Source organism: Choloepus didactylus, chromosome 12 (assembly GCF_015220235.1).
Source record: "Choloepus didactylus isolate mChoDid1 chromosome 12, mChoDid1.pri, whole genome shotgun sequence".
Taxonomy (NCBI): domain Eukaryota; kingdom Metazoa; phylum Chordata; class Mammalia; order Pilosa; family Megalonychidae; genus Choloepus; species Choloepus didactylus.
The window spans coordinates 19449620-19471604 of NC_051318.1; the positions used below are offsets into that span (position 1 = coordinate 19449620).

Below are 21985 nucleotides of genomic sequence, written 5' to 3' on the forward strand. Positions count from 1 at the left end.
GTAAACAATCATTAGTTCCCCCTATAGTCACATATAAGGACATCTCCATTTCTTCCACAAAGATGGAGGAAGAGTCAAAGAAGGCAGAGAGGCAAAAGAAAAAGAAAAGAGAGAGAAAAACAAACAAACAAAAACAAAACTTGATAGCTCGAAAGCAACAAAAGGAAAGATAGCATTAACCTAAAGGAGAATACAGAGTCAGACAACATCACCAATGCCTGGAGTTCCATACCCTTCCCCTGTTCCCCACCCCCCCCCCATATGCATTTAGCTTTGGTATAATGCCTTTGTTACATTAAAGGAAGCATAATACAATGTTTCTGTTAATTATAGCCTCTAGTTTGCATTGATTGTTTTTCCCCCCAAACCCACCCTATTTTTAACACTTTGCGATGTTGACATTCATTTGTTCTACCTCATGTAAAAACATATTTGTACCTTTTATTGCAATCGTTGAGCACCCTAGGTTTCTCTGAGTTACACAGTCCCATTCTTTATTGTTCGTCTTTTGGTTCTGGTGTCCCACATGGTCCCAGCCTTCCTCTTTCAACCATATTCACAGTCATCTTTGTTCAGTGTACTTACATTGCTGTGCTACTGTCTCCCCAAATTATTTTTCAAACCTCTCACTCCTGTCTTTTTCTGTCTGCAGTGCTTCCTTTATTGTTTCTTTTAGAGCAGGTATCTTGTTCACAAACTCTGTCTTTGTCCGTTTGTCAGAGAATATTTTAAGCGCTCCCTCATATCTGAAGGATAGTTTTGCTGTATGTAGGATTCTTGGTTGGTGGTTTTTCTCTTTCAAGATCTTAAATATATCACCCCACTTCCTTCTTGCCTCCATGGTTTCTATTGAGAAATCTGCACATAGTCTTATCCAGCTTCCTTTGTATGTGATAGATCGCTTTTCTCTTGCTGCTTTCAGGATTCTCTCTTTGTCTTTCATGTTTGATAATCTGATTATTAAATGTCTTGGTGTAGGCCTATTCAGATCTATTCTGTTTGGGGTACACTGTGCTTCTTGGATCTGTAATTTTATATCTTTCATAAGAGATGGGAAATTTTCATTGATTATTTCCTCTATTGTTGCTTCTGCCCCTTTTCCCTTCTCTTCTCTTTCTGGGACACCAATGACACGTAAATTCTTGCTTTTTGTTTTGTCCTTAAGTTCCTGGAGATGTTGCTCGTATTCTTCTGTTCTTTTCTCTGTTCTTTTGTGTGTAGGCTTTCAGGTGCCTTGTTCTCCAGTTCCTGAGTGTTCTCTTCTGCCTCTTGAGGTCTGCTGTTGTATGTTTCCATCATGTCTTTCATCTCTTGTGTTGTGCCTTTCATTTCCATAGATTCTGCCAGTTGCTTTTTCGAACTTTCAGTTTCTACCGTGTATACGTCCAGTGTTTTCATTATACTATTCTTCTCTTTCACCATGTCTTCCCTAAACTTTTTGAATTGACTTATTATTAGTTGTTTCAATTCCTGTATCTGCAATTCCTGAAATGTAAGTTTGTTCCTTTGACTGGGCCATAACTTCATTTGCCTTAGTGTAGGTTGTTGTTTTCTGTTGTTTAGGCATGGTTTCCTTGGTTACCCCAATCAGGTTTTCCCAGAACAGAATGGGCTCAGGTCCCAGAAGGAAGAAATATTCATTATACAGTTTCCCTGATGGTGTGTCTTAGAAAATTGGTACACCCTGTGATGCCTCAGGTCACTGTGCTTTTCTGCCCAGCAGGTGGTGCCTGTCAGCCTGTAATTCTAGACTGGTGTAAGGAGGTGTGGCCCGTGGCTGTTTTTCCCTAGGCTCTGGGGTCTGGTTCTGAGTGGAAGGTTGGTAATAGAGCTGGGCCCCACCCCTTTCCTCTTAGAGAAGATAAACCCCCTAGGGGGAGGTCATTAGCATTTCAGTGGTCTCTCTCTGCCTATGCTGTCTCCACCCTTGTCTGTGTCAGAGCACTGAAAACTGAGAGTGGCTGAGGCTTTTCCCACTGAGCCGAAAAAGGAACAGAAAGTCCCCTTCAGGGCTAGTCCACAGCAGCCTTCTGGCTCTTCAAGGTCAGTCGTCACCCAAAGCCTCTGTCTGCTTGTTGGGGATTCATAGCTCCTAGTGAGCAGTTCACACTTACTAATTAAAACCCCAGTTGGAGCTCAGCTGAGCTATATTCACTTGCTGGGAGAGAGCTTCTCTCTGGCACCACAAGGCTTTGCAGCTTGGGCTGTGGGGGGGAGGGGTCTCCTGGCTTGGATCCGCAGTTTTTACTTACAGATTCTATGCTGTGATCTTGGGCATTCCTCCCAATTTAGGTTGGTTTATGATGAGTGGACAGTCACATTTGTCCCCCCGCAGTTATTCTGTATTATTTACTAGTTGTTTCTGGTTTTTTTTAGTTGTTCCAGGGGGACTACTTAGCTTCCACTCCTCTCTATGCTGCCATCTTAGATCCTCCTGTACTCATTTTGCATTAACTCCTATTGTCCCTTTCCCCCACCCCTGGTAACCTATACTCTAATTTCAGTCTCTCTGAGTTTGCGTATTCTCTGATATTTTCTTTGTGGTTTCCTTGGGGCTTAAATTTAATGACCTAAATCTGTAAAAATCTCCTTTGCTTTGTTACCAACTTAAAAAATTAAATAGTATATATAAATTATGTTTCTATATCCCCATGTCCCCCATCTTTATGTAGTTCTGTCACAAATTACATAGTTAATCATTATGAGTCCAATACCATTGACTTATCATTATATGTTATGCAATTTGATTTTGGATTCTGTAGGAAATAGAATGTAGATTTGCAAATCAAAAATGTGATCCTACTGGTATTTATATTTACCCATGTCATTTTATTATTTACGTTTTTTCATGTGGCTTCAGTCGATTGTCTAGTTGATTATCATTTTCTTTCAACCTGCAGGACTCTCTTTAGCATTTCTTATAGCACTAGTCTAGTGGTGATGAATTCCCATGGCTTTCATTTATCTAGGAATGTCTTAATTCCTACCTTATTTTGAAAGAGTTTTGCTGGCTATAGAATTCTTGATTGGAATTTTCTTTTTGCATTCAGCACTTTGAATATATCTTCCCAATGCCTTCTTGCCTCCTTGGTTTCCTTTGGGAAATCAGCACTTAATCTTTTTAAGGCTCTTTGTATGTGACATGATGCTTCTCTCTTGCAGCTTTCAGAATGCTCTATCTTTGGCATTCAACAGTACGATTATAACATGGCACAGCCCCGGTAATTTGGGTTCATCTTGTTTGGAGTTTGTTGAGCATCTTGGATAAGTATATTTATGTCTTTTGTTAAAATTTGGGAAGTCTTCAGCCATTATCTCTTTGAATATTCTCTCTTATCCATTCTCTCTTTCTCCTCTCTGGGGTTTCCATAATACATATATTGATTTGATGGTATCCCACAGGTTCCTTTTCTTTTCCTTTTCTTCATTCTTTCTGCTCCTCAGATTTGATGATTTCAATAGTCGTCTTCTAGTTCACTAATTCTTTCTTCTGTCAGCTCCAGTCTGCTGTTGAGCCTCTCTAAGGAATTGTGAATTTCTGCTGCGGTGGTCTTCAACTCTGATTGGTTCCTTATCATAGTTTCCACCTCTGTACTGATTATTCTCTGTTTCCTCTGTTGTTTTCCTAATTTTCTTTAATATTTGTCCATGTTTTCTTTTAGCTCTTTGAGCATATTTAAGAACAGATTTTTAAGTCTTTGGCTAGAATACCTAGGTCTGATCCTCCTCATTGATAGTTTCAAAGGCTTTAATCTTTCCCTGTGCCTGGGCCATCACTTCCTGTTTGTTTTTGTTTGTTTGTTTGTTTGTTTTGTGGTTTTATAATCTGTTTTAGTTTCCTAGGCTGCTTAAGCAAATACGATGAAACAGGTTGGGTTAAACAATTGAAATTAATTCACTCACAGTTTTGAGGCCAGGAAAATGTCCAAATCAAGGCATCATTAAGGAGATACTTTCTCCCAGAAGACTGGTGTTCTGAGGCTGGCTGCTGAGGATCTTTGGTTCCTCTGTTGCATGGCAAGGTACATGACAGCATCTCCTGGTCGCTTCCTTCTCATCACATTCTGTTTCAGCTTCTTGCTTCCTGTGGTTTTCTCCAAGAAACTGCAATTTAACTATAGATTGGGTACAGCTGAAGAGAGTATGAATAAACTGGAAGATATGTCAGAAACTTACTCAGGCTGAATCATAGACTGCCAAAAGGATGGAAACACAGAAAAAAATGATGAGACCTATGAAGTTTGGTGAAAGGGACAGGTAATTGTCCCAGGAAGAGGAGCAAGAGAGAAAACGGGACATAAGAAATATAATTGAGACTTTTCTAAAATGGGGGAAAAAAACATTAACCTACAAATTCAAGAATGTTTACAAATCCCAAGCAGGATAAATACTTAAACCATTAAAAGATATGTACAAAAGTCATTACAGGTTTATTCATGGCAGTAAAAATTTGGGAACAATCCAGTGTCCATCAGCAGAATGGATAAATAGTATTAGCCACACAATGGAATATTCAACAGTGATAAAGAATGAACTCTTGCTATATGCAAAATGAGTGAACCTTACAGACAAGATACTGAGTTAAAGAAATGAGACAAAAGAGTACATACTGTATGATTTGGTGTGAAGTTGAAAATAAGAAAAAACTAATCTTTGGTGATTGAAGTCAGAGTCAAGGTGGCTTGTAGGATAGAAGTGAGTTATTTATGGGGAAGAGCCCGTAAGGAAGATTTCTGGGATATTAGAAAGATTCCATATGTTTATGTGGGTAGTGGTCATGCAAGTACATTCATTGTAAAAATTTCATTTGTCTTTGCACTTAAGATTTATAAACTTTATATCTGTGTATCATTTTTCAATTTATAAATAAAATGCTGAGACACTGAGTGAACTTTTTACTAGCAGACCATTTCTAAGGGTTGTTCTTTATTTTACCAGCAGACAATTATTGCTGGCATAAGATTTCAGACTGAAGATTGCAGATGCATAAAGAAATGAAGAACACCTGAAAGTTAAAATAGTGACTCTAGCACTTAAGGGACTTTTAGGCAAATCACCTAAGTTCTAGGTCTTTACACCCGGCATCCAGGTCTTACCTTCCCTTACATATAATGAGAGATTTGGGCAAAATAATCTATTAGGTGCCTTTTGGTCCTAAAATTTATTCTGGAGATCAGGCATGGAAGAATTCAATTAAAATTTATTCTCTTAGTTTAACTTGGATACACTAATACCATAAATAAAATAATGGTTTGATGAAATAAGATTGAAATTAGGAGAAATTTAATAGTTACCATGTTGGTATAGGAAACATTTGTCTTATCTCTGTGTGTGCCAAACTGAAAGTGAAAAAAATATTAAGAATCAAATTAGTATATTGGTCTTCAGCTATTAGAAACCATTAGGCTAATGGAATGGTTTAGAACCAGGAGAATTTGGCAGTAAAGAAACTTCCTCTCTATTTTGTGATAACAAACTTTATTGGGGTATGCTCCAGGTTCACCACCATGTAATCCTGTGGAGTGAAGGGATTCCTTTTGTTCCTTGTTTTGTTTTTGCCTATAAGGTAAAAGAAACTGAAAATACAGCAAAGAAGTTTAGAAGCAGTAGCTGGGAATTTGGAAATGGGAATAGGTTCGTAGTGTTAGTGGTATTGTTAGAGGCCTGTAAGGCAGTGACAGTTGAAGGGGGACAGAGGCCTCTTGTTAATAAGAAAAACTATTCTCTTTGAAGAGAGAAATAATAAAATAATTCTGTACTTTTAGGACTCCATTTCTCAAAGCTTTAGCATCACCTGAGAGTTGGGTGGAAATGCACTTTCTCAGTCCCCTCCTCAGACCTGCTGATTTAGAATCTCTATTAAACGAGATTCCCAAGTGATCTATGTAAATTAAAGTTGCAAAAGCACTGTCTATATGTAATAATGAACTATTTTGACACTAACAACTAATATGTGATAGAGAGTGCCCTATGTAATATGTTAGCAAAGCTGAGCTTTTCCTGAGTAAATCACCACCTGTATTAATGCCTATCAAATAATACTTTAAAAGGCTGAAAAATAATTTTAGAAAAATTTGCATTAAAATGTTATATTTAAATTATATGTGTGCTGACGTGTTGGGGGAATATTCTTTCAATTTCTGGATGCTTGGAAACTTTCATAATAAAGTGTTGGGGATAAACGCTGTTATGAACATGGGTATCATATATAAACTACCAGAATACCATGTTCCTCGGGGTTCTTGATAGCTGAGCTTTGACTATAGTTACGTGTGTATTTGCATGTTTCTGACTTTATGCTATAAATTAATTAATACTTTCCTCTTAGGGAGGAACAAATGGCTAATTTTTTTTAGCATGTTCTGTGTGCCAGGCATAATGTTTTACTATATGGATTATCTCATTTGTTCCTCATAATATCCTGTTAAATTAGGTAATTTCCCCCAATTTATAGATGAGAAAACCAAGCCAAAGAGCTTAATGTACTTGCACAATCTAGTATGCTCAGGAGGTAGAATTTGAACCTGACTTTTAAGGGCTGATGCCTACTGCATTGTATAATTAATTCTAGGAACCACTGTTTTCATTGTTGGAACACTGGAATATCATTCACTTGGAATACGAAGTGGCTGGTTCCTTTGGGATTATGCTACAAGGCTGCCTGGCCTTGACCACCTGGCTTATACTGCTGCCTCACTAGCTTCTTAAGCTTGTGCAAGACAAAAATTTAATGCATTTTTCTGATGTGAATTTTGATTTGTTCTATGACTTTCTCGTGTGTTTTATTTTTAAGATTCTTGGATTTCCCAGTCAGCATCATTTCCCCGTAATCAGAAACGACAAGAGGTGGATTCTTTATCACCAGTGGCCTTACTTCCTAAACACATTTTCCAGCCTTCTACCCAACAGCAACCTACTAAAACAGTAAAAATCACTTGTGTAAACTGCAAAAAGCCTTTGCAGAAGGGACAGACAGCTTATCAACGAAAAGGATCAGTTCACCTCTTTTGTTCTACCACCTGCCTTTCTTCCTTCTCTCATAAGCGTACTCCAAAGAAACGCAGTGTAAAGTGTAAAAAGTAAGATTTACCTGTCAATATGGCTCCATGTGGGTAAATATTAGCAGTATAAATAATGTTCTGAATGTATTCGGAGAGTTGGATAGATTCATGGGTAAAATTGTGGGTGTGTCTGTAAGTTTATTGAGCTTGAGTTATCCCAGAGTATGTCAGAGCTGTGGACTCATTTATACTGTATTTAATTCTTGGTGAGAAAATGGAATAGGTATGGATGTAAATTGACCCTTTCCCTGTCACTGCTTTTGTGTCCTCTTGCCCACTTCTACCTTAGTTCTACCAAGCTGCTATCAGCATATCTGAACGCTTCTAAAATTCTGAGACTAGGGCGTGGCAAGGTTCTTGAGCTACAAAACACAATATTTTTACCTCTCAGTCTTCTGTTTCCATATTTAGGAACTCAAGCCAAAAAGTAGATTTTACTAGATCCAAAAATTATACTTGATTCCTAGGATTAAATCATGAGAAAATGAAACATTTCAGTTATTCATATATTTGACTTTTATTAAAATGGAATGATCCTAAATTGTGTTTATATCCCTTCTGTTTCAGAGATGCTCCTACAAAGAAGCCTGCTGCTGTTGCTCAAGTGGATTCAAGCAAATCCTTCCTGGAATTTTGTAGTACATCTGATTTAGCTCCCTATGAAGACAGTCAGAATCCTAGGAAAGGACTTTTGAATAAATCAAGATGTATAATCTGTAGCAAGCTAACAGAGGTCTGGATTTTTTTTTACCTTATATAAGTTATTATTTAGGTTAGCTGGCATGCATAATAAATAATGCACATGTTCTGAATCTATTTAGGATGACTCCACCATGAAGTTTAAGGAAAGAATAAGGATGTGTTAAAATGATCTTATAAACCAATATACCATTTCCATAGTATGGAAGAGTATAGAAAGTACACATTGGTTTCTATGGTATTGGGTGTATTCATAAACAAGGCAAGAGTTTTATGGTGAATTTTGTTCTTACTAGAAATGCTAAATGAAAATGTAAGGTCACTACATGAAGGAAGCAATGAATCCTAGAATGTGAACAAATGGGGTGAATATATGTCAGTAACTTCAAATTACTTAAGTGGTATTGCAATCTTGCTAGTTGCTGAAAGAAGAAGAAATATGCATACAGGCAGTCCTTACTTGACGTGGTCCATGCTAATGGAATTTGGTCTTTGTTGCCACAGAACCATGCAAATCAAATTTAGGACATGTTTTTATCTCATTTACCATGGAACCAAGCAAAATGAGGAACACCTTATCTATACATAGATACTATTCTGAATATGGATGTGATAGATTGCCCTTAGCCCTCCCACAAATTTTCTAGGGCAGTGATTTTATTTTTAATACTCTATTTATCTTGTTTAAGAATTCCCAGTTGATTTCTTTTAAGAGGTAATGTCAAAATCATCTAAACCAGTTCATTTTCATCATTCTTAGATGTCTCTAGGAAAGTTATTACTGATTTTATTATTTTTGTTCTACAAATATAATTTTTCCTCTTATGTAAAATCAAAGAATTATTTTACAAAAAAATCCAAGAAAAAAAATGAAAGAATAACAAAATTGTGCTTTTTAATCTCCTTTCCAATGAGTAATTCTTAGGGGTTCTTTGTTTCTGCTGAAGAAACTACTTACTTATCTTGTTACCTATTTAACAGGTTCTGATTTTTCTTTTAGATACGCCATGAAGTCAGCGTTAATAATATAACTCATAAACTATGCAGTAACCATTGCTTTAATAAGTACAGATTGGCCAATGGTCTAATAATGAATTGCTGTGAACAGTGTGGAGAATATATGCCTAGTAAAAATTCTGGAAACAGTGTCCAGATTGAAGGTCAGCAGAAAAGATTTTGCTGCCAAGATTGTGTTAGCAAATATAAACAGGTAATTCTTTTTTTTTTTTTTAATTTATCGTATAGGTGTATATTTATGATTGCCACAAAGTAGCCATTTGCTTTATTGCTTTTTGAAGTATGAATTGTTTTCCCCTTTTAAGATCTTTTTATTAACTGAGTAAAACAAAAAACAATTTTATGAAATGTAAGCTATGTACAGTACAGTACAATGAACTCACATTGTTTCATAGAATTTGTTTTTTCTTAAAGTGGTTTTATTCACACACCATGCAGTCCAACCAGTATGTACAGTCAGTGGCTCTCAGTATAATCACAGAGTTGTGCTTTCATCACCACAATCAATTTTAGAACATTTTCATTGCTCCAAAGAGATAACCCCCCACCCCTTCCTTATACATTCCTGTTATTGACACTTAGCATTGGTATACTACCTTTATTACAGTTGTGGAAGAATATTAAAATATTACAGTTAACTATTGTCCATAGTATTCATTAGGTGTATTTTTTCCCATATACCACCCTATTATTAATACCTTGGTTATAGTGATACATAGTTGTTCAGTTCATGGGAGAATATTCTTTTATTTGTACTATTAACTACCTTTGTCACCTACAACAGGGTTCACTGTGTTATGCAGTCCCATGTTTCATCCTTTCATTTTAGTGACATACACAGCCTAAACTTTCCCTTTCAACCACAATCACACACACACAATTCAGTGCTATTATTGCACTCACAATAATGTGCTACCATCACCTCAATCCATTTCCATTCAATCAACCATATTAAAAAGTCTGCACAAATAAAGCGTCAGCTCCCCATTTTCTACCCTCATTGAATCTTCTGGTAACATATATTCTAGATATTAACTCCATGAGTTTGCTCATTATATTTAGTTCAAATTAGTGAGATAATACAGTATTTGTCTTTTTGTGTCTGTCTTATTTCACATTACGTAACTCCTCAGGGTTCATCTATGTTGTGGCATGCATCAGGACTTCGTTTCTTCTTACAGCTGAATAATATTCCATTATATGTATATACCACATATTGTTTATCCATTCATCAGTTTATGGACACTTGGATTGTTTCCATCTTTTGGCAGTTGTGAATAGTGCTGCAGTGAACATCAGGGTGCAAATGTCTGTTTGTGTCCCTGCTTTCAGTTCTTTTGAGTATATACCTAGTAGCAAAATTGCTTGGTCCTGCAGCAATTGTATACTTCGCTTCCTGAGGAGTTGCCAAACTGTCTTCCGCAGCAGGTGTACCATTTTACATTCCCACCAGCAGTGAATAAGTGTTCCTATTTCTCCACATCCTCTCCACCACTTTAGTTTTCTGTTTGTTTAATATTGGCCATTCTAGTAGGTGTGAAATCATACCTCATTGTGTTTTTGATTTGCATTTCCCTAATAACTAGTGAAGATGAGCATCCACCATCTTCCTGGAAGTTCTCCAGAAATTCTTTGTAATGAGCTTTAAAAGTGTGTAATAGCTTCACCTTAAGATACATTAACCCAATTTATATTAAAACCTCATTTAGTCCCATTTTTGTTACTCTGTCGTTGAGCTAGTCTCATCTCAAATGAGTATTAAGATATATACTCATAATGAGTATTGAACTATATCAAGTAAGCTTGTTTTTAAATGTTTACTTTTTGTAAAAGTTACAGCAGAGTAATTTTTCTTCTCAATTTTCTTGGGGTGATAGACTTAGAATTTTAGAAATTGTATTACAGATTAACTTGGGTTTGAATATCTTTTTTAGAGTTGGTGCTTATTTTTGGAAAATTGGCTAGAAGAGAGGTTATAGTAGAAGGTTCTTAGGCAGAATTCTTTTTTTTTTTATGAACTTTTGTTGAAGTATAATTGGTGTACAATAAAATGCACAATCTTAAGTGTACAGGTTTGTGTTTTTACAATTGTAGAAATCCATGTAACCACCAGCCAAAACAAGATATAAAACATTTCCAACCTCATATAGTTCCTTCATTTCCTTTTCCTGTGAGTCCCCAACAACATACCCCCCCACCACCACCCCTGTGTGCAGGCAGTCACATTCTGACCACCTGATTTCTGTTACCATAGATTAATTTTGCCTATTGTTGAACTTCATATAAATGGAATCATAGAGTTTATACCCTTGTGTCTGGCTTCTTTCATTCCACATGTGTTTTTGAGATTCATGTTCATTCTTTTTTTTTTGGTTGAGTAGTACTCCACTGTATAAATAGACCACACTTTGTTTAGCCATTTATCAGTAAATGGATATTTATGCTATTAGCATTTTCTTATTATTAGGAAGGAATAAGACTGCTGTAACATTCTTGTACTATACACCTATTTTTCATTTCTCTCCAGTAAACACATAAAAGTACAGTTGCTAGGTCACAGGGTAGATATATGTTTAACTTGGTAAGAAACTGCCAAACTCTAAAGTGTAGCATTTTGCACTCCTAACAGTTTGATAGTTACAGTTGTTCCACATTCTCACTAAAGTTTGTGTTGTCCATTTTGTTGATTTAAGCCATTATAGAGGATATGAAATGATCATCTCCTTGTAGTTTTTCTTTTAATTATGAAATTATGATTGTAAAGGTATTTTTTTTAAATTGTGGAATATAACATATTTACATAGAAGTGATGGCTTTGTGAGTGCTTAACAAGTAATTACAAAGCAAATTTCAAAAAATGATATAGGTTTTACAGTCCCACAGTTTATTATTTTCTTATTGTAAAATATAACATATGCAAAAAGATGATAACTTTCAAAGCATAATTTAACAAGTAGCTATAGAGCAAATTTCAAAGAATATTATGGGTTACGGTTCCACCATTTCAGTTCTTTCCTTCTAGCTATTCTAATACCCTAGCAACCAAGAAAAAGAAAATTATATAGAGATTCAGTAATCATAATCCTTTGTTAAATTCCGTCTTTTCTATTGCTACCTCTTCCTCTATTTTAATCACTTAATCAATCTTCAGGGATGTCTAGGCAGTGGCCACCCTAATCTCCTTGTAGTTTTAATTTATATTTCCCCAACATCTAATGTTCCCTTTTCATCACTTGCATATCTTCTTTTATGGAGTGTCTGTTCACGTTTTTGGCCCATTTTTTGGTGTCCTGTCTGAGAAATCTTTGCCTACCAAGGTTATGAAGATACTTTCTTCTGTTTTCTTCTAGAAGCGTTTTAGTTTTAGTTCTTGTGTTTAGTTCTGTAATATATTTCTAATCAATTTTGTATATGTTATGAGGTATGAGTTAAGGCGTTTCCAATTACCTGATTTCAAGACTTATTATAAAGCTACAGTAATTAAGACAGTGTGGTATTGGCATATAACAATAGACAGATATGTCAATCGAATAGGATAGACAGTAATAGAACCACATGTATATGGTCAATTGATTTTAGAACAAGGTATCAAGTCAGTTTGATGGGAAAAGCAAGGTCTTTAATAAAAGGTGCTGGAACAGTTTTTTATTGGTATGGGAATACTCCTTGACCCTATGACATTCCATACACAAAAATTAATTCAAGATGGATAATAAATGTAGCAGCAGGAATATTCTTATGCCCCGCTACCCCCATTTCATTGTGTAAAGATGTAAGTGGTTATCTTTTAGGAAAAAATAATCCTGAAGTGCTGGGCTTATTGATCATAAGAACCAGTAGATACCCATAGTTGAATTTAACTTATTTTTGCAAAATGATCTTATATATGTTATCTCTGTTGTTTTCTTTACATATTCCGCACCTAATTAACAAAGTTTTGGGAGGTAGCTTATAGAAGAGTGCCATAAGCAAGTAAAAATATAGTTAAAAAAGACTACAGAGGTTGTATTTTCAAAGAAAGTAGTATGTGATAAAGTACTTAGTGAACGTTTTTAAACATTTGCTAATAAACAACTGTGTTAAGTCTTAATGTTTTTCCAATGATGATTTAGCTGTCTGCTTAGATTATGAGTTTTTGCTACGTTAAGGGCAATGTACTTTTTGCCCTTAAAAATAAACAATACAATGTTTATCCTCTGAAAAGTGTAAGGCTTGCACATAGATTATAAATTTCTTTACTCCTAAATGGACACCAGAAAAGGAACTGTGTATAGTCGGAATTGGCAGCAACCATAAATCCAGAAATTTTTGAATAACTATGTTGCCTGCCACTATGATCTTCAAGAAGAAGGTCTGTCATGCATATCTCACGGTAATGCACAATAGCTTATAAACAGTTGGCAAATACAGGTATGATGTTTCTGTACACTAAAGTTTTATAAATGTTTGGGTTTTTTTCCCCAGCACGTTACTGTTTGGAAGTGATCATTGGCAGACCTTCACACAATAAAGCCTTAGTAATATATGAACACCTTAAGAAAAAAACTGAAAATCTTGCAGTTAGTGGCTGATTTTGTAGATAGAAGAACTGTAATGGCTTTCACAGTATTATGCTTATCCAAGAAACCTGCAAATTTTAACCAAAAATATATTGGAAGATGCTACACCATGGATCAGATTTTTAATTTTGATGAAATTGCTTTCTGTTAGGAGTGATCACATTTGAAGACGTAAATCCCAAAGAAGGAAGCATGAACCCCATTTAAAAAAAACAAAACCCATTTTAAGAAAAAGGTCTTTTCACTGTGGTGCTAAGAGTAAATGCAGCAGAGATTTAATTCAGGTAGAATTCGTAGAATAACTTTTGAATTCCACTGCTTGCTGCTTTTCTGTAGGTGGAGAGAAACTTAGAAAACAGAACACATGATCAAATCCTGAATTGTTTTTAACTCTAAAAATTTAACAAGCTATTCATTTTCCCAGAGGACCTTTTTTTCCTATATGAATAATGCATGCACATTGGGAGAGACAATCTCAAGAAATAAAGAGAGAATAGAGATGAAAATTGAGAAAAGCAAAATTCTTTCAAACTTCTCTCTGGAATCAGTGATAAATAAAATAAGCACAATTTACCCTTCAAGGACACTATAGTCTTATAAAGGATTTCCAAACACTTTTTTTTCAGTTGTTCACTCTCAAATGTGTAGAACTCCAAGGATTACTAAATATCTGAGGAATGCTTTGGTCTCTACCTTTCCTTCTAAAAGAGACCAAAGCATTCAAATGGTAGAAAACAACTTGGAAGAAAGAGAGCTTCTGTATGGGGAGGAAAAGTTCCTGAGAAATTATAATTAATTAATATTTTCAGAGAGGTAAGAATCTACTGCTTCTATGAAATAGAACCACAATGCTCAGAAAAAGTTCAGACCACTAAAAAATTCTTAGAAATCAAAAACAACAGCAGAAAAGTAAATAACAATAAATTTAAGTATAACATATAGAATAAATGGGAAAAAAAAGGAAAAGAACATTAGAGTATATCAGTCCATGGGGCATGAAGTCTGAATAATAAGAGTTCTAGAAAAAAAAATGCAAAAGAGAAAAATCAGGATTCCAGATTGAAAGGGATCATTCAGCACTCCACAAAATGCGTTAAAATAAACTATATCAAGACAGGTGTTTGTGAAATTTCAGAATAGTCTTGGCTTCCAGAGGAAATAAATATGTATTATGTAAAGAATCAGAATTTAGAATATCTTCAGACTTCTCAATACCAACATTGGACAGACGACAGTGATACTTTTCTTTCAGGCTTCTGAAGAATAGTTTCAATCTAGAATCTTGCACCTAGCAATATCTTCAAATATGAGGCTAGAATAACAGTTTACAGGGATATAAGGTCTTTAAAAAAATTTGCTTATTTTACATGCATGTTTTTTATGGAAGCTACTGTAGAATGTTAACAAAAATATGGAATCCAGCAAGAAATATGAATACATAGGCACCAAGAAATAGAAGATCTGCCATAGGAGAAAGGTGAAAGGAATCCCCAGTATGTTGGTAAATGGAGATCCCTAGAGATCAACTAGTTTGGGTTAGAGCATGTCAGGAGTCGTCTAGTAGGCAAAATGGTTAGCATCGTGATGTGAATGTTTATACTGAAGGGATATTTAGATTAGTAGTTTAAGAGTTGAGGGTTGAATTATTAGTAGTCATTGACAGACAAGTTTGGAGGTGGGGGTTAGATGATTACTTATCAAATCCAGTGAAAATCACAAGTTTGGCAGAAAAAAGAATCATAGTTGCTATTAATGTATATGACTTTTTGAGACATTTTTGATGGTCACAACTGGGGGAGTGGGGGGATGCTACTGGCATCTAGTGAATAGAGACCAGGGATGCTACTAAAGATTCTTTAATGCGTAGGGCAGCCCCCCACAGCAGAGAAGTAATCTGGCCCAAAATGTCAATGGAGCCAACGTTAAGAAATTCTGTAACTGAAGGATAAGTAGGTTGCTTGATGGACATATGAATATATGTGGTATTGAGGTAGGAGGGCAACATTTCTGTTTTCCTTACTGAGAAGTCAATTGACAGTGTCTAAAACTGGGAAGATAAGTTAGTAAATAGCAGTACAAACAAGTTACTTTGAAATTTGGACCAAAAGAAGCTGCTAAATAAGTTGAAAGTGGTTAACTTCTGGGAAAGGGTGAATGGGTGGTGGTCCTAGGCAACTGCTATTTGTTTTAACTAAGCTTGTATTATAAGTAGTTAAGGCTTTATAATAAATGTATATTAAAGATACTGAAATTAAAAGAGTATTTTACCCCCAAGTCACACAGCTAGAAATCTAGCTGATAGCTCACATCTGAATCCTTAATTAGTATGCAATATTGCCTCTGAATACAATTATGCACATGCCTTATCTCCTCTAATAAACCATATAAGGTCCCTGAGGGCAAGATCTATGTCTGATTCAATGTACTAATCTCCAGAAAAACTAACCTTATACATGGGAGGACTTAATCATATAACTGGGACACTTCTGAGAATGAAATAAGGCTCCATTAACAACTGTACAAATTCCATTAATAATTGGACATGAAGTACAAACTAGGATTGTCCCAGGCAAACAGGGACTTATGGGCACTGTAACTGGAAGGAGTTCTTACAAATACAGTGTGCTTGTATGGTTACCTTTCTTTTTGGTGATTTTTTTTTTTCCTTTGTATTTTAGAGGCTTTGGATAAGTGCCTACTCCTGTCTTTTCTTTGGGTACAGTTTTCATCCAGGTCATCAGTAAGAATGTTTTTGTCACTAAATATTGAACTTCGTTTTCCTAGAATTTCAGATGAATGTCTCTAGAGAGAGTCCTTCAGTGACATGGATGGGGAAAGACATAAGCAATTTTATTTTTATGATTACTTCGTTGCTATAAGATCATATTCAGTAATTGTCAAATAAAAATAAGTGTGTGTGTGTGTTCCAGTAAATTTATGGTGCCAGGTATCTAGTTTTATGTATATTTTCCCATTTGATCATCTATTTAGATGCAATTAGTACCTCCATTTTATTGATGAGAAAGCAAGTTTAGGAAGTTAAATAGCTCGCCAAAGGTTATACAGTTGGAAAGTGACCCATGCATTGTAACTATAACAGCTTGACTATCTGTTCATTACTGAGAAATTAAGGAAGGAAAGAGATAAGACTGAAGCTTGGTGGTTTGTTTTTTTGTTTTTTGTTGTTGTCACTGCTCTGTTTTAATACAATTTTATTGAGATATAATCACTTAACATACAGTCATTTGAAGTGTACAGTCAGTTCACAGTATCGTCATATAGTTGTGCTTTCATCACCACAGACTTTGAACATTTTCATTACTCGAAAAAATAAAATAAAATAAAATAAATCCCATTCCCCTCCTCCCCCATTGTTCATTTACTGTTTTTTTAATACAGTTTGAGTTATAGTCACACACCCTATAGTCATCCACATTGTACAATTACACAGTTGTGCATTTATCACCAGAATCAATTTTTGAACCTTTTCCTTATTCCAAAATGAAAATAAAAGCAAAAAAGAACCCCTAACTCTTTCCATCCCTTCCTTCCCACCCTATTCTTCATCTAATTTTTGTCCGCATTTTTCCATTCATCTGTCCATACGCTGGATAAAGGGAGTGTGAGCCACAAGGTTTTCACAGTCACAGTCACACTATGCAATCCTCATAGTTATTCAGTCCTCTTTAAGAATCAAGGTCACTGGGTTGCAGTTTGACAGCTTCAGGGATTTCCTCTAATACGCTAATTCCATTTCCTCTAATACACTAATTCCATTCTAATACACTTAAGACTTAAAGGTGATATGTATATAGGGCATAAGAATATGCTCCAGAGTGACCTCTTGACTCCATTTGAAATCTCTCAGCCACGAGAACCTTATTTTGTTTCATTTCTCTTTCCCCTTTTGATCAAGAAGATCCTCTCAATCCCACAGTGCTGGATCCAGGCTCATCTCCCGGAGTCAATTCCCACGTTGCCAAGGGGATTCACACCCCTGGGAGTCACCTCCCATGGAGTGGGGAGGGCAGTGAGTTCACCTGCCAAGTGGGCTTAGTGAAAGAGGGGGCCACATCTGACCAGCAAAGAGTCTGTCAGGGTGGGGGGTGGGGCACTCCTAGGCACAATTATAAGTGGGCTTAGCCTCTCCCTTGCAGCAACTAGCCTTACAGGGGAAAGCCCACCAAAATGGCCATCCTTGATGTTTGCAGGAAAATCAGCAACAGCCCAGGTGGGGAAGTCCAACACTTTGGCAGATCTCCCTAGCTCTTCAGGGGACCCCACAAATACACTTATACTCTCTGCCCATATCATTGTGGGATGTGTCAGGATTTCACCCCAGCCCATACAAACTCACCAAATCCCGCTTCCCATCCAATGAAGCTTGGTTTTGATTATGTAAACAATAACACTACAGACCTTGACTTTTTGTTTTATATCTTCTTCTAGTATAGTGTCATCCAGTTCTGTGGTTTCAATTAATACATATTTTGATGAAATATACATATTTCATCAGATATAAATCTCATATATGTGTTTGTGTGTGTGCATATATATATATGGCCCATATTTCTCACTTTAGTTTCAGGCCAACATACCCATCTGTAATCTCTATTTGTCCCACAAATGCCTCACACTCATGTCTAAATCTGAACCTCCAAACTTGCATTCCTTCTTGTTTCCCATATTAGTAAATGACCTCACCATCATTCAGATGCCTAGGCAGAAACTTAGGTGTCATTGTTTATAATGCATTCATTAGCCCCCACTCAGTTATCAGCTAATCCAGATACTTCTTCCTAAATATCTCTCAAGTCTGTTCCTGTCTCTACTGCTATAAACCTAGACATAGCCCCCATCATCGCTTGCCAGGATTACTACCAGCTTCCTTGCTGGTCTCCCTACTGCTGATCTTGCTTCCTAACAGTTGGAAATCCGTAACACAACTAATCATCTTTCTAAAATAAAAATTTGGCCATGTTACCCCTCTTTTTTACTTCACTGCTGCCATATTGCTTTCAGCATTAAACCAGACAAAGCTTTTATTCTCTTAATACTTATCCCTACAAGGCCATGTACAAAGACATTACAGTGAACAGGATATTATTGGAACAGGATATTATTGGCTGTGTACAAAGACATTGCAGTGAACAGGATATTATTCACAGTGTATACATCTTTGTTATTTTGAATCTTCTGCTTTTATTGTCATTTTATTGACTCCAAGAAAAAGCTAATATTTTTTATGACAATATTCAGTAAAATGTTCCAAAAAATAGAATCAAAATAGTTCAATTTCTGGCATGTGGTCATTTGCTCTAAGTCAATGTATAACATTCTGCTTTGAACTTAAAATGATCTGTGCTTCTGGCCAAGGAGCTGGCTTTTTAACCTGATGTACTGATTGATAAAAATCTTCAGATTAAAAAGAAAAACCACTTGGTATAAAGTACTAAACAGTATTGCTCATAAATGGTTTATATTGTATTAAAAAAAAAACAACAACCGAAAAGCACTATTGCTCAGCTTTCACTTTACATCTCCAAGTACTTTGATTATGACAAGCAAATTTAGTAACTAATTATCATGTACCATTAATGTGGAACAAAATATTAAATATAACTGAATTAGAGATTTATGTATCTATATATAATGATTCCCATAGGAAATTTTCACCTTTAAATCTAACTGCTAAGTTTTCTTTAAGTGCAATTTTATTGAGATATATTCACACACTCTACAATCATCCAAAGTATAGTCAGTTCACAGCATCATCATATAGTTGTGCATTCATCATCAAAATCTTTGAACATTTTCATCACTCAAAAAAATTAAAATAAGAATACAAATAAAAGTAACAAATTACACCCAAAACATCTCATACTTTTTGTCCCCATTTTTCTGTTCATCTGTCCATACACTGGATAAAGAGATTGTGAGCCACAAGATTTTCACAGTCACATGGTCACAGCATGTAAGCTATATAGTAACTATTGTTAAGTTTGAATTACTTTTATATTGTTTTATTATAACAAGTTTATTGAAATAATTCACATTTATCCTACAGTTCATAAATTTGATATTCAACTCAGTGGTTTTTAGTGTTGTGTGTCTTCACAGTACATTTTAGAACATTTTCTTCACCTCCCCCAAAATGAAACCTCATCCTGTTAGCACTCAAACCCCATTTCACCAACCCCCGACCCTCCCAATCCTCCATATCCTAGATAACTTCTAATTTACTTTTTGCCTTTATAGATTTGCCTATCCTGGACATTTTATATAAATCCAGTTAGAAAATGTGTTTTTTTTGTGACATCTGGCTTCTTTCACTTATAATGTTTTCAAAATTCATCCATGTTGTAGTATGTATCAGTACATCATTCATTTTTATGGCCAAATAATATTCCATTTATTGATATATGCAGCATTTTAATTTTTCCATCAGTTGTGGACATTTGGGTTATTTCTCTTTTGGGCTAACTGCTACCATGAACATTTGCACACATGTTTTGGTGTGGATATTTTCATTTCTCTAGAAGTAGAATTGCTGGGTCATGTGATAACTACATGTAAATTTTAGGAACTAGAAGACTGTTTTTCAAAGTGCTTCATTACTTTACATTCCCCCAGTACTGTAGTAAGTACACGTCTTTCCAAATACTTACCTATGTTTTTTTTAAATCCATCCTAGTGGGTATGAAGTGATATGTTAATGTGGTTTTACCTTACATTTCTTTGATGACTAATGATGTTGAGCATCTTTCATGTCCTTATTGGTCATTTGTATGTACATTATTTTTTTTTTATATTGCCTTTGTTACATTTAATGGAAGCATATTACAATGTTACTGTTGACCATAGAGTCCAGTTTGCTTTGATTATATTTTTCCCCAGTACCACCCCTTTTTCAATGCTCTGCATGTACATTAATTTTTAAAATGTTAATTGCAAACTATCCTATGTCTCCCCAGGTGATGGGAACAAAATCAAGAAAATTAACATCCAAAAACAGAAAAGAGAATGCTGTTGGGGAAGAAAATGAAAGAAAATTACATGGATCATTGAACACATTTTCCGAAAAAGTAAATGGAATGCCAGATAAGAAGGAAAAGACTCCAGAGCTTCAGGTTTCAGTAGAATGTAGCACACATCCAGCACTGATCAAACAGGGTGTGAATTTATGTCCTTCCTACATGTCAATCATAGCTGATAAATTTCAAGAGCAACTGGAAGAGAAAAAATCAGAAGACCCCATTATATCAATTGTGCTTTCTTCAGATCCAGGTACATGGCCCCAAATTTTGAGTATTAAACAACGTGACACTCTTGTTGAAAATGACCCACCTCAAGTAAGAAATTTTAACTTTCCAAAAGATAATACAGGGAGGAAGTTTTCAGAAACTTATTATACACGAATTCTTCCAAATGGTGAAAAAACCACTAGATCTTGGTTGCTTTATTCAACCTCAAAAGATTCCGTGTTTTGTCTATATTGCAAACTCTTTGGGGAAGGAAAAAATCAACTGAAGAATGAAAATGGGTGCAAAGATTGGCAGCATTTATCACATATTCTTAGTAAACATGAAGAAAGTGAAATACACATCAATAATAGTGTTAAGTATTCTAAATTAAAATCTGATTTGGAAAAAAACAAAACCATTGAAGGTGCAGAACACAGATTAGATGAAGATGAGGAAAGCAGTGGTGTGCTATTACTGTACACATAATATACCTGCCTTGGTTTTGACATGACAGTATGTTCCATTTACTCCAGTATGTTATGGTACTGACCTGTACCATAACAGTCAGTATCATATGTGTTGTGAGGCTATTCTTATACAGAGTAACTTGCAACGGTTCATTAGCAACAAGGATAATAGTAAATAAATAAAGAATATTCCTGGTCCAAAATTGTTAAATTAAGTGTATTCAGTAGTCATTAATGCAGATTTCAAAAAGTCAATTCTTAATTTTATCAATTTGTCAATTCACACCTTTAAAATTGATATATAAGGACATTTGACAAGTTTGGTAATTTTGTGTGATAATTACCTTGAAAGAGAGAGGGAAAAGGCTTGACTTTCCCAGTACTTAGGTGAACAAGTATTCTCATTGTTATAAAATTAAAAAAAAAAAATCAGAAACAGTTTTACAGACGGGAATCTGAACAGCTTTTTGCTATTAAACCAAATACTTGTGATTTATTTCTTTTGAGCAAAAGTCACTCTTTGAGCAAAAATTACATCATTTGTTATATTAAATTGACTAATTTGAATTTGCTGGGTTTATATTTTTGTTTTAATTTAATTTGTAAATGTTTTAGCTTTTGTTTTGTGAGCACTGTAAGCTTGAAGAGTGTTACTTATTTTTATGTTGAAAAAATATATAAGAAATGTTAGAATAAAAATATGTTAAATTAACCTTCAGGTTCTGTGGGGTTTTGTTTTCATCTGAAAGGAGACTATATGCTTGAAATTTGAGGAACTACTAAAATCAAGAATTTAAGCTGTTTTAGATGGTCAGAGTCCCAAGCACTACTTACATTTAATAATTCCCCTTTTTCTGATTTCTGATGCCAGTTGCATCATAAATTAAGTTCTTATGTGTACTAGAGCTTATTTCAACATTCTTCCTATAAAACAAAAT

General features: G+C 35.2%; 1 protein-coding gene across 2 annotated transcripts in view; it reads left to right on the forward strand.

Annotated features, from left to right (window-relative positions):
* The window catches only part of ZMYM5 (zinc finger MYM-type containing 5), a 55780-nt gene extending 34234 nt beyond the window's left edge, over nucleotides 1-21546 (forward strand). The window contains exons 5-8 of one of the 2 annotated variants that reach the window (XM_037800370.1): nucleotides 6794-7079; nucleotides 7629-7794; nucleotides 8761-8970; nucleotides 20311-21546. In XM_037800370.1, the coding sequence (XP_037656298.1) occupies nucleotides 6794-7079; nucleotides 7629-7794; nucleotides 8761-8970; nucleotides 20311-21066 (1418 nt within the window). In that variant the 3' untranslated portion in view covers nucleotides 21067-21546. Of the gene's footprint in view, nucleotides 1-6793; nucleotides 7080-7628; nucleotides 7795-8760; nucleotides 8971-20310 lie in introns of those variants that run through there. The other variant, XM_037800371.1, reaches the window with a different exon arrangement.
* The last annotated feature ends 439 nt before the right edge of the window (nucleotides 21547-21985 follow it).